This window comes from Erinaceus europaeus, chromosome 4, assembly GCF_950295315.1.
Source record: "Erinaceus europaeus chromosome 4, mEriEur2.1, whole genome shotgun sequence".
In the NCBI taxonomy this organism is placed as follows: Eukaryota; Metazoa; Chordata; class Mammalia; order Eulipotyphla; family Erinaceidae; genus Erinaceus; species Erinaceus europaeus.
In genome coordinates this window covers 134,347,071-134,360,771 of record NC_080165.1, presented here as the reverse complement: position 1 = coordinate 134,360,771, position 13,701 = coordinate 134,347,071, and the positions used below count along the sequence as shown (strand labels likewise).

The window sequence follows — 13,701 nt, the reverse complement described above, 5'->3', positions numbered from 1 at the left end:
GCCAGCCCCTGTGTGGGAGGCCCAGCTGGAGAACATTTATTATAGTCACTAGTCAGATTGGCAGACCAAGTATCTTGCCATCACCACCGCATCAGCTGTGCCTTTCTCTGTAGGTGGTAAACGGAAGGTAATGCAACAAAGGAACAAACTGTCTTCTCCAGCTGCCAAAACCTGAATCAAGGATCCCACACACAAAAAAGATAAGATAAAACTAAAATAAAACACAGTAAAATGGAGGCTGAAAGAATGGAAATGAATACCCATTTTGATAGTAGAGAAATTAACAATCTACTAGAATGTTCTAAATATATTATTGATTCTGTTTCCCAAAACCCTCCAGGTACAGAACAAAACTCACAGAAAAATGTTAAATTAAAAGTAGAGTGCACAAATGTGTGTGAAGTTGTATAGACAGAATTTTAAGAAAAGGTACTTGGGGAAAAATATAGTCAGCAATGAATGGTTACAGAAATATAGAGGCTTTATCACATTGTTTGGCTCTATTTTATCTCTTACAAATGTTTTGCTAGGAATATATATATATATATATATATATATATTATTTATATAGCTAGAAGGGAAAGTTTAATAAATAAAACATTTAATAGTCACATTCTTTTATTTTTCAGTTTGGACTACAAGTGTAGAAACCTAAAACATACAATTCTCTCAAAAATGTCTCAAGCAAACATTGCTATAAAATAAAAATTTTTAGAAGTACTATCATCCTAAGTAAGACTAGTGTTTTAAACTATAATTTGAATTGAACTAAAGGAGTATTTACACAGAGATCAATTTCCTTTTGAATCTATCACAAACTTCTATCTCTAATTCATTAGCATGATGAGTATTATAATTGGTATTTTCATTATTTTGAAAGGTACAATTATATGTAATGTCAAGCATAAATCATCTGGTTGCTTCCTGTCGCTTGAGAAAAAAAAAAAAGTCAGTCTTTCTTTCCCTGACTAGAGTATGTTACTTTTTTTTAAAGATAATTCAGTGACTCTTGAAGCAAAATAACTGAAAATATTTGGTACTGTGTTAATAGAAAAGATGGTACCTGAAATAAAATGAAAACATAGATTTTCATATTTAAACAAAAAAACACTCACTACTGAAAAAAGTTACAAAAGTCCAGACAAAAATTACAGGACTTACGAACAATTCAAAAAGAATTCTGTATGGCATCTGCACTTGCCTTCTACACCTTCCTACACGGCCACTCATGCACAGTATGAAGACTACTGCTGTCTACATCTAGAAAGCATTGCCCTGTAATGAGATCTATTTCAAGTTTTAAAACTAATGTCAATGATTTTGCAACCAATGAGATTAAATAAGTTTTTTAAAGCATGCAAAATTGATTTCATTAAAGCCTCTTTTATCCAAATCCTGGCCCCCCTCCTTCCCCCCCAAAAAAAAAATTGTGAACAGGTAATTTTAAAAAATAGCACTACCCTAACTTCTACGACAATAAATATCCCTAGCTCATCATGGAAAAACAACTTTTCTTGCCTTGCTATCACTTTACATGAGAAGATATATTTTATGAAATAATAATAACCTAGTTAAAAAAAGATGACTCTTACTGTTCTATTTCCTGCAAAGACAAACATTAGACCAATACAACTTACCAGATTAGTTACACATGACTTTAGACAGCTGTTTAAAACTGTACACTGTAGCACAGAAATCCATAGACAGCCAAGAGTCACAAAAATGACAAGTTTCAGAAAGAGCCGATAAATGTTCTTCATCACTTCTCCAATGGCGGATTATTAAATGATTGTTTTAATTTTCTCCATCTTGCTATATGAATTCTTTGGGCTTCATTGCTTCAGTTGAAAGAGTGGCTGGTCAATGTTTTGCTTTTGTTTTGACACATTAGAATATCTTTGCTCTTAAAGACGATATTTAGACCTTTTAGGTTAGACCTTTGAAACTTGAAGAGCTTGTAACAGTCATACAATAGCTATTTCATAACTTAGCTTCCTTATACTCCCATAAGAGAAGTCATCCATTGACGAAAGGTTAGGTCTTAGGAGAGCGCTTCACATGGAAAGTAAACAAGGTAGAAAAAGCAAAGTGTGTTTCGCCAGGCATGTGACATGTGCAGTCTGAAAGTGGTGGGTCATCCACCACCTCACTTTTTTTGAGTTTGGTTCAGTTGTACAAGAATAAAAACAGGTTTTGATCATCGATGCATCTGTAAACAGTAACACTATTATATTTAAGAATTATTGAGAGAATAGAAGTGTTTCCATCAAATGATACCACCGATAGGGGGGAAAAAACAGAATCATTTGAAACCAAATACATATTTTAAAAATTAAAAAGCAAACAAAACCAACATTAAAAGACAAATACTCTGAGGGTGAGTTCCAGACAAGGAAGTTCGTTAGCACGCTTTCAGAACTCCACGACATATTAACTAAATTGCTGCCTTATCAGGTCTATTGAGACAGAAAGCTGAAATCAACCACCATAGAAAACCTAAGGTATGTACAAGTGTCTTGGAAAGGAAACAATGTACAAAATTTCAGTTAGCCAAGCATCAAGATAAAAGTTAAGCCAAAACAGAGAATTTGAATTCTGCAAAGTACAGAAATAAGTCATTGTGGATAATTACTTTTTACATTGCTGATGGGTTAGTTCTTTCAAACCAGATCTTTTGAGGTCCCTGTTCTTTTTCACAATATAAAGTGTTAAGCAGATTATCTTATCTTCTGAAATAAATTATGGCCAAGGTAATTTAAATGTTCTTTGAGTGGCGTAAGGTTTCCAAGCATGAAGTTTTGTTTTTAGTTAAATATCTTTCAGTGAATGTTGACAAAACTCATGTACAACAGAAAAATGATTGGTACTGACTCTGTGACTGACCCCCCTAAAGTTTGTTTTCTTTTTTTAAAAAAAGTGTGTGGTATCCCCCTGCTCTCCTGCATTTTAAAGAATATTTTAAAATATACAACTATAGATTTTAAAATGTACAGCTATCTGATCTCTTGATCAGAGAACATCATTCTATAGAATAAATGTTTAAAGCAGAGAATGATCTACTTTGCTTAACAGAGTTTTGTCTGTGCACAAAATGTCTCTTGCTGTAAAGGTGCATTTTGCCAAATAAAAGAATATGTGTAACCTTTGCTTCCATAACAAACCCACAAATACTTTCTTTGAGACATAAGAACATTCTTTTACATAATTTGATCAAACTTCATTGGTGGGGTTTTGTGATGATTTGGTTTGGGGGGATGTCAGCAACAAACAGATGTGCATTTGTGCACCGTGAGATCAAATGTCACTGCACCTCAAAATCTCCACGTGATCTCATCATGTGTGGCAGTTTAGACTTCTTTACAGCAGGATGGTCTTTGGACAATTAGATTACTCACATAGAGACTTAGAAATCTGGCTCTCACTCTCAAAGTAAAAGCCTCATCCTCATCTTTTATGATTAAACTTTAAAAAAATCATGTGTATTGCACCAAAGTAAAAAACTCTGGGTGGGGTGGGGGAGGTGGGGGAGGAGAATACAGGTCCAAAAAGGATGACAGAAGACCTAGTGGAGGTTGTATTGTTACATGGGAAACTGAGAAATGTTATGAATGTGCAGACTATTGCATTTACTGTTGAATGTAAAACATTAATCCCCCAATAAATAAAATTTTTAAAAAATCATGTAGTGGGTTACAGGGTGGTAGTGCACACGGTGTGAAGCACAAGGACAGTAAAAGAATCCTGGTTGAAGGCCCTGGCTTTCCACCTGCAGGGGGATGGCTTCACAGGCAGTGAAGAAGGTCTGCAGGAGTCTATCTTTCTCTCCCCCTCTCTGTCTTCCCCTCCTCTCTCCATTTCTCTCTGTCCTATCCATCAATAACAACAGCAATAAGAACAAAATACAATAATAACAACAAAATGGAAAAAATGGCCTCCAGGAGTATTGGATTCATAGTGCAGGCACAGAACCCTAGTGATAACCCTAGAGGCAAATAAAATAAAATAAAATAATAAAATAAAATGGAATTTTTTTAAATCATGTAGTGTGGCTGGGTGTTGGTACACCTGGTTGAGCTTACATGTTATAATGCGCAATGAACCGGGTTTAAAACCTTCAGGGGGAAAGCTTTGCAAGTGGTGAAACAGTGCTGCAGGTGTCTGTCTGTCTCCCTTTCTATCTCCCCCTACCCTCTTGGTTTCTGGCTGTCTTTATCCAATAAATAAATATAATAGTAAAAAGTTATAAAAAAATTGTAGTTAATCTGGCTTCATTTTGTCAGTGACAAGAGTCCTAAAACTATCCAGGTCCAAGGGGAGGGAAATAGGCCTCCTTTTTTTTTCAGTGTGTTTTTTAGCAATTTTATTATTAACCATAAATCAATAACCACTGTACAGCAGCAAAAGGAAATATTTAAATTAACATGGTAGCAATCCAAATGTAAATTTGCTTGGAATGACTCCAGCAATTAAGAGAAATATTTATAAAATCAGAAGCATTTAATGAGAGTTAATATTACCAGGCAGGGGTAGGTAGCATAATGGTTATGCATAGAGACTCTCATGCCTGAGGCTTCAAAGTCCCAGGTTCAGTCCCCTACACCACCATAAGCCAGAGCTGAGCAGTGCTCTGGTTTAGAGAGAGAGAGAGAGAGAGAGAGGGAGGGAGGGAGGGAGAGAGAGAGATCAGAAGAGAAAGTAGTTGTAGGGAGTAGGGCAGTAGTGCAAAGGGCTAAGCGCAAGTGGAGCAAAGCACAAGGACTGGCATTAAGGATCCCGGTTCTATCCCCCAGCTCCCCACCTGCAGGGGAGTTGCTTCACAAGCAGTGAAGCAGGTCTGCAGGTGTCTATCTTTCTCTTCCCCCCTGTGTCTTCCCCTCCTCTCTCCATTTCTCTCTGTCCTATCCAACAACAATGACATCAATAACAACAATAATAACTACAACAATAAAACAATAAGGCCAACAAAAGGGAATAAATAAATATTTTTTAAAGGGAAAGAAAGTAACTGTGGTTAATGCAAACTTCTCTGCTACGTTTCACGCCCTGGTATACAGTAAGAGCGACATACTGTGCCCAGACCTCAAGCATGCCGCTTGACTCAGTCTGTTAGCGATACTAGCTTTCCCATAGCACACTTGTTTTTCAAGTCTCACACAGGTAGCAAATTGTGTAGTTGTATTCTGAATTTTTTAACTTTTCTGCATTTTTAAATGAATTTATTGAACAGAGACAGCCAAAAATCAAGAGGAAAGGGGATGATACCGAGGAAGAGAGACAGAAAGACACCTGCAGCACTGCTTCACCACTCACAAAGCTTTCCCCCTGCAAGTGGGGACTGGGGGGGTTGAACCTGGGTCCTTTAGCATTATATAACATGTGCACTCAACCAGGTGTGCCACCATCCAGCCGCATTGTATTTTTAATTTCTACTGTTGGTAAATCTACATGATTGTACAAAAAACAACATTGAGAAAGAATGGATAACTCAGAGAGGAATTGGCCACCTAAAATAGAAATGTAGTAAAGAAACAAAGTGATCAAATTAGAACTAAATTTGAATCAAATGTGAATAGCCTTGTAGAAGAGATGACTAGGTGGAGCTCAGTGACCACAGGGGAGTCCAAATGAAGGCAAATTCATCAACGTAAATGAAGGAAGAGTAAGTGAGAAGGAAGATGTGAAGGCAAATTCATCAACATAAATGAAGGAAGACTAAATTAGAAGGAAGATGTTGTAAGAAGAGGAGGCGGTTCTTTTAAAAAAATCTTCACATGAAAAGATCTTAGAAATATATACATCAAGAAATTGAAAATATAAAAGAGAAAATACGGAATCCTACTTAGGGTTTTTGTTGCTGTTACTATTATAATTATTGTTCAAAGACATTTTTCTAGCAATTTTTAAGTGTGGAGCTTTTTCTTTTCTTTTCTTTTCTTTTTAAGAATGTATTTAGGGGGGATGGTGTTTATGTACACTCCTAGCAAAATGTAGACATATAAATCAGTAGTTGATTAATATGAGAGGGGGAAAATCAATTGTATGTCTCAAGGTTTTTCAAAACACAAACTGAATCTTTTTAATATTTAGGCTGTGTATTTGATATGCGGGCTCTCTCAAAAGCCTAGACCAAGTAGATTAGAAGCTTCCAATAGCACAGCTATATACAAGATACTGGATACTGTACAGCAAACCCTAACAAAAGGACTTTTCAAAGTTAACCCATTTACCAAATAATGTGATGATAACATTAACTATCGATTGTCTTTTTGAACCCTAAGACAGCAGGAACCTCACATCTCCACTATAGAGCCCCTACTTCCCCCATGCCTGGAACCCTTGGATAGGGCCCACTTTCCCGTATGCCTCTCCCAATCCATACCAAATAATATTGCATCTGCCGATCACAACCTAACCAACGCAACGATTGCCACCTCAACATACTTCAGCTCAGACTGTGTCCAGAGACTTCGTGTGTGGAATGACAACCCTTCAGCTTCATTACTCGGGTGAGACCTTTCCTTTCATAGTACACTCTAATTTCATCTCAGGTGGTTCACTTTCTAACAAAGTCCCATAACCTAGATATACACCAGTTTCTGTGAGAGAGAGCTTATGTTCACACATATCCATAAACTACTGCAAAATTTATACCTGAAAGCAGAAGTACACTAGAGTTTGCAGTGAGTACCCCCCTAACACTTCCTCTCCACTATTCCAGGCTTTGGGTCCATGATTGCTCAACAATTTGTTTGGCTTGTATGTTAACTCTCTTTTCAATCACCAGGTTCCGGATGCCACCAGGATGCTGGCCAGGCTTCCCTGGACTGAAGACCCCACCAATGTCGTGGAGCTCAGCTTCCCCAGAGACACACCCTACTAGGGAAAGAGAGAGGCAGACTGGGAGTATGGACCGACCAGTCAACACCCATGTTCAGCTGGGAAGCAATTACAGAAGCCAGACCTTCTACCTTCTGCAACCCTCAATGACCCTGGGTCCATACTCCCAGAGGGATAGAGAATGGGAAAGCTATCAGGGGAGGGGGTGGGTTATGGAGATTGGGTGGTGGGAATTGTGTGGAGTTGTACCCCTCCTACTCCTACCTTATGGTTTTGTTAATTAATCCTTTCTTAAATAAAAAAAAAAAAGAATGTATTTAGGGAGTTGGGCAGTAGCGCAACGGGTTAAGGGTACATGGCACAAAGCACAAGGACCAGCATAAGGATCCCAGTTCGAGCCCCCGGCTCCCTACCTGCAGGGGAGTCGCTTCACAGGCAGTGAAGCAGGTCTGCAGGTGTCTCTCCCCTTCCCAGTCATCTCCTCCTCTCTCCATTTTTCTCTGTCCTATCTAACAATGATGACATTAATAACAACAACAAGAAGAAAAAGAATTTATTTATTTATGAGAAAGATAGGAGAGAGAAAGAACCAGACATCACTCAGGCACATGTGCTGCCAGGGACTGAACTCAGTACCTCACACTTAATGCTTTATCCACTGCACCAGCTCCCAGACAACAGTGTGGAGCTTTTTCAAAAGTCTTAAGGTCTACGAGGCTGGTTTTTAAGGGACTATACTTGTTTTTTATCCTGTTTTCTCTTCTTTTCTTTCTTTCTTTTTTTTTTTAATTTTATTTTATTTTTATTTATTTATTCCCTTTTGTTGCCCTTGTTGTTTTATTGTTGTAGTTATTGATGTCATCGTTGTTGGATAGGACAGAGAGAAATGGAGAGAGGAGGAGAAGACAGAGAGGGGAAGAGAAAGATAGACACCTGCAGACCTGCTTCACTGCCTGTGAAGCGACTCCCCTGCAGGTGGGGAGCCAGGGCTCGAACCAGGATCCTTATGCCAGTCCTTTTGCTTTGTGCCACCTGCACTTAACCCGCTGAGCTACAGCCTGACTCCCCCTTTTTTTTTTTAGCTTTATGTTTTTAATTAGGAGGCTGCCGGTTTACAGTGTAGTTGTAGAATCATAGGTACAATTAGTCATCTCCTCATTCATCACGCAACAGGACCTCAAGGTTCCCTCCACCCACTTCCTTTTTCTCCTTTCCCAGAGTATTTGCTTTGGTGCAATACACCACACCCAGTCCAAGTTTCATTTTGTATTTTCCCTCTCTGTTATTTCTGAAGTTCCACCCCTAAGTGAGATCGTTCAGTATTTGTGTCCTCTCTCTCTCTCCTTCTCCTTTTCTCTCTCCTTCTCCCTCTCCCACTCCTTCTCTCCCTCTCTTTTTTATTTCACTTAACATGATGTCTTCAAGGTTAATCTAAGATGAGGCTAAAGAGATACTTCGGGAGTCCAGCAGTAGCGCAGCGGGTTAAGCGCACGTGGCGCAAAGCACAAGGACTGGCATAAGGAACCCGGTTCTAGCCCCCAGGTCCCCACCTGCAGGGGGATCGTTTTACAAACGGTGAAGCAGGTCTGCAGGTGTCTATCTTTCTCTCCCCCCTCTGTTTCCCCCCCTCCATTTCTCTCTGTCCTATCCAACAATGATGACAACAATAAAAAAAAAAAAAAGACAACTTCATCATTTTTAACAGTGGAGCAGTATTCCATTATATATGTTGTGACATATATAGTTGCTTACAACTTTTGGCTACTACAAGTTGTCCTACTATGAACATATCTGTACATAGGTCTCTTCTAATAGGTGCTTTTGTTTTCTTTGAGTAAATTCCCTGTAGAGAAATTTCTGTATCATAAGGTAAGTCCATTTCTGGTATTCTGAAAAATCTCCAGATTACTTTCTACAAGGGTTGGACCAACTTGCATTCCCATAAGCAGCACAAAAGTGCCCCTTTCTCCAGCATTTGTTGTTTCTGTCCTTTCTGATGTATGACATTCTCACAAATATAAAATGGCAAGTCATTGTTGTCTTTATTTTCCTTTTTCTGGTAACCACTGACTTGGAGCATGTTCTTATGTGTCTGTTGGCCCTCTGCACTTCCACATCAGTGAAGTATCTTGTCTGTTTCCCTACCACATTTTATAGTGGGGTTGTTTGCTTTCTTGTTGCTGAGTTTACTGAGATCTTTCTTTATTTTTGGTTAACAGTCCTTTATCTGAAGTGTGTTGTATATAGACACTATTCTGTAGGGTATCTTTCTGCTTAGGTGATGGTAGCTGTCCAAAAACTTTTCAATTTGCTGTAGCCCCATTGTTTTATTTGTAGTTTTGGTTTTTTTTGCTGTTCAACTTGAGTCTTTGAAGATATTTCTGTAGCACAGATCATGTATTGTTCTGCCAATATTTTCTTCTATGTATTGACAGTTTCTGATCTAGTCTCCATGTCTTTGATCACTTGGAGTTGACTTTTGTATATACAGTGATAAGTGGTAGTTCAACTTTATTCATTCTCATATTTCAACCCAGTTTTTCCAACACCACTTGCTGAAGAAATTCTCCTTTCTCCATTTAATGTTTTAGGTCCCCTTGTTAAAAATGAGTTAGGACCATTCTTTTTTTTATATGAGCTGTTTATTGAACAGTACTTAGAAGTCAGTCTAATTGAGTATTTTTAAATGCTTGAGGAACTAATCCTATGTTATCAAATAGAGATATATGGGGGTGGGGAGATAGCATAATGGTTATACAAACAGACTCTCCTAAGTCCCAGGTTCAATCCCCTGCACCACCATAAGCCAGAGCTGAACAGTGCTCTGGTGTTTCAAAAAGAAAAAGAAAAAGAAAAAAGAAAGAAAGAAAGAAAGAGAGAAAGAAAGAAAGAAAGAAAGAAAGAAAGAAAAGAGAAATATATGGAATGGTATATTTATTCTGAGATTGGTCTCAACTTTGTAAAATAATAGGTAGGGAAATAGCATAACGACTATGCAAAAAGACCCAGGGCTCCAAGGTCCCAGGTTCAATCCCCCACACCATCATAACCAGAGCTGAGCAGTGCTCTGGAAATAAAAAATTAAAATTTTTTAACATAATAAAGATAAAACGGTGATCCGGGAAGTGGCGCAGTGGTAAGACTTTGGACTCTCAAGCATGAGGTTCCGAGTTCAATCCCTGGCAGCACATGTGCCAGAGTGATGTCTGATTCTTTCTTTCTCCTCCTATCTTTCTCATAAATAAATAAAATCTTTAAAAAAAATAATAAAAATAAAACTAGGCAGAAAGTTACAGAAAATAAAACAAAGTACTTTTATGACTGCTTTTTCTTTTTTTAGATGTTTTTATATTTATTTATTTATTTTCCCTTTTGTTGCCCTTGTTTTTTATTGTTGTAGTTATTATTGTTGTCATCATTGTTAGCTAGGACAGAGAGAAATGGAGAGAGGAGGGGAAGACAGAGAGGGGGAGAGAAGACACCTGCAGACCTGCTTCAGCACCTTTGAAGTGACTCCCCTGCAGATGGGGAGCTAGGGGATCTAACCAGGATACTTATGCCTGATCCTTGTACTTCACACCTTTTCTCTCTCTCTCTCTTTTTAAAAATATTTTTATTTATTCAGGAAGAATGATAGACAGAGAGAAAGGACCAGATATCCCTCTGGTACATGTGCTGCAGGGGATTGAACTCCGGACCTCATGCTTTAGTGTCCAGTGCTTTATCCACTGCACCATCTCCCGGAGCACCTGAGTACTGGTTTTTTGTTTGTTTTTTTGTTTTTTGCCTCCAGGATTATCTCTGGGGTTCAGTGCCTGCACCACGAATTCACTGTTCCTTGAGGCTATTTTCTCCTTTCGTTGCCCTTATTGTTTTTGTTTTTTGGTTTTTTAAATCCTTATTGTGGTTATTATTATTGTTATTGGTTTCATTGTTGTTGGATAGAACAGAGAGAAATGGACAGAGATGGGGAGACAGAGAGGGAGAGAGAAAGGTAGACACCTGCAGACCTGCTTCACCACTTGTGAAGTGATTCCCCTGCAGGTGGGGAGCCGGGGGCTTGAACAGGAATCCTTACACCGATCCTGGCGCATCACGCCACATATGCTTAACCCCTGAGTATTGTTTTTAAGCCCTGCTTCTAGTGGTCTGGGAGGTGGCGCAGTGGATAAAGTCTCAGACTCTCAAGCATGAGATCCTGAGTTCAATCTCCAGCAACACATGTACCAGAGTGATGCCTGGCTCTTTTTCTCTCCTCCTGTGTTTCTCATTAGTAAATAAATAAAACCTTTAAGTCCTACTTCTAGATAGCTTTCTCTATTTTATGGGTTGTATTTAAGACGTACAATATAGAATTCCAGGAGGCATGGCCATGCAATAACAGGAATAGAATCACCTCTCTTCCAAAACATCAAATAAATACAGTAAGAGACCCAACTAAAGTCATAATCTACAGCTGAGTGTTCTACAGTCTCAGAAAGGTGTTCACTTGTGTGTGGTTGGGGAAAAAGGGGGTGTGGTGAGGAGCATCGAGATCAGGTGGGTTGGCAGTGAGCTGTTTCATTTTAAGTGCAGCAAGCAATGAAGCTTGTTCCTAGTGCTGGAAGAAAAGAGATAGGGGCTTAAAACCTTCTGCATCCCACAGTGACCTTGGGTCCATACTCCCAGGGGGATAAAGAATAGGAAAGCTATCAGGGGAGGGATGGGATACAGAGTTCTGGTGGTGGGAATTGTGTGGAGTTGTATCCCTCTTTTCCTATGGTTTAGTCAATGTTTCCTTTTTATAAATAAAAAAATTAAAAAAAGAAAAATATCTCAATCTTGGAATCAGGGAGTATTTATCCTTCTGAATTTAATTCAAGGACACAACATAAAACAGAGCGTTTGTGACCACAAGAACAGCCCAAAGCAAATACCCCCCCCCCCAAATCCCATTCCACCTGCAGATCATACAAAGAAGAGAAACCTAGAGATCACAATAGCACCACCTCCTGGCCATCAATAACCAGCACAGAGTAGCAGCAGCTGCATCTTTCTACTCAAGTCATACACAAGTCAATCCAGGCAAATGTGATTAGTGGATTGAATGGTATTGTGAGAGGGACCTCATAACACACCATATACGATGGTGAAACTAAGAAGAAACACTGGAGAAATAGACCAGGACAAAAGTCCAGATAAACCCCCTCCCCAAAGGGTTTGAGGACAACATCCAAACACTAATTGAGGCCTTAGTCACAGGAGTGTGGAAAAAGTTTGAAAGTAATATCATCATAAATGGGGAAACAGAAAATGAAACTCAGAAAGAAAACATTATCTGGAGGTAACTGGAGAGCTGAAAGCTGAAATAGCTGAGCTAAGAGCACAACTAGTTGAACAAGCTAATACAGTATTGGAACAGGGTAACAAAATAGCTGAGCTACAGAAAACAACAGAGCGGAGAGAGAATAGAAAGAGTAGACTCCAGATGAATCAAAGACATGGATATTAGACCAGAAAACATCAGATTCATAGAAGAAAACATTGGCATACCACTCCATGATGTCTGCTTGGTAAAAGTCTTCAAAGACTCCATTGAGTCCAATATGGTGAGGTTAGAAAAAAGTTCCAAATACTGAGAACAGCCGTTAACCCAAAACCAACTGTTCCTTGTTCTGCATAAATATTTCTACCTGTACCCACCCTGTGATAACTATAAAATGGTGTAATGAAAAATGATTGGGGTCGCAGACTTTCCCCTTGCTTGGAAGGGTGTCAGCAGCCCAAGCTTAAGCTTGCTAATAAAGGCTCTTGCTATTGCATGTGATTCTGGTCTTTGCGTGAGACTGGGACTCGAACTTCTGGGCATAACAATATCAAGGGGAAAACTTTAAAATAATAATAATAACTAAGATACTACATCTAATTAAAAAACTTCTGCACAGCAAAAGGAACTGTTACCAAAACAGAAAGATACCCTGCTAAGGGTAGGCTCTTTCTGGCAGGGTCCTTTTTCTGTGGGGGAACAAAATGGGTCTTTTAGGCTGATCATCTCCCTGGTGCTGACCAGGAAACTCTAGCTGGTCAAGTTAGAGGTTACATTTCTGAAAGATTTTGAAACAGAAATTGTGTTAGTCATGATTTATATTGCTTAATATTGAATATATGGCTCCATTTTTGGCCCGTTAGGTTTTTGACAGCATTGTGTAGGCTCTATGTAATTTTATTTATGAAGAAATATATATATATATAATAGTTTCTTTAATCGAGTGGACTACTCAATATTTTCCGCTAATATAACAGGATTATCTACTCACAAGTTTAAAACATTTGTATAGTTGCTTTGGCTACTGTATTTAACTTAAAAGTTTCTCAATCTCTGACATATTTGCAGTGAGAACACTTTGGCTATTTCCAAAGAAAGATCACTAGCAAGAACAAGGTGTTTTCTTCTTGTTGTTATTATAATGCTAGAAATACTGTTTAAACTTGAAGTATGAAAAGCTAGGAAACTATGACTTCTAATTAAGCAAAAGATCTGCATTGCATTATTAAATTATCGGACCTACATTGACAAATATTGCAACACATAATCCACACAAAGATCCCAATTGTAGCCCTCACTAAAAAAATTACAATGGAAAATTCCTCTAAAATAAGACAGTGTCATCTTCATATCACTATATCAAAGCCAGGCTTTGAGAAGCAGATTAATCTAAAACACAGAAATCAGACTCTTAATAGCAGACAGCATAGGGAGTAAAGCTCAGTGAAGAGTCACAATATGAAGAAAATAGGCAAGTTCATCATCTGTGTGATAGGAAGTTAATTATTTTTATGTATTATTTATAGAGTATAAAATTATATATGTATATTATATAAATA

The 13,701-nt window shown here is 38.3% G+C and overlaps 1 protein-coding gene across 1 annotated transcript in view; it reads right to left on the bottom strand.

Annotated features, from left to right (window-relative positions):
• The window catches only part of ROS1 (ROS proto-oncogene 1, receptor tyrosine kinase), a 140,672-nt gene extending 138,801 nt beyond the window's left edge, over window positions 1–1,871 (bottom strand). The window contains exon 1 of the mRNA XM_060190561.1: window positions 1,638–1,871. Within this exon, the coding sequence (XP_060046544.1) occupies window positions 1,638–1,760 (123 nt within the window). The 5' untranslated portion in view covers window positions 1,761–1,871. The remainder of the gene's footprint in view (window positions 1–1,637) is intronic.
• Between the last annotated feature and the right edge of the window lie 11,830 nt (window positions 1,872–13,701).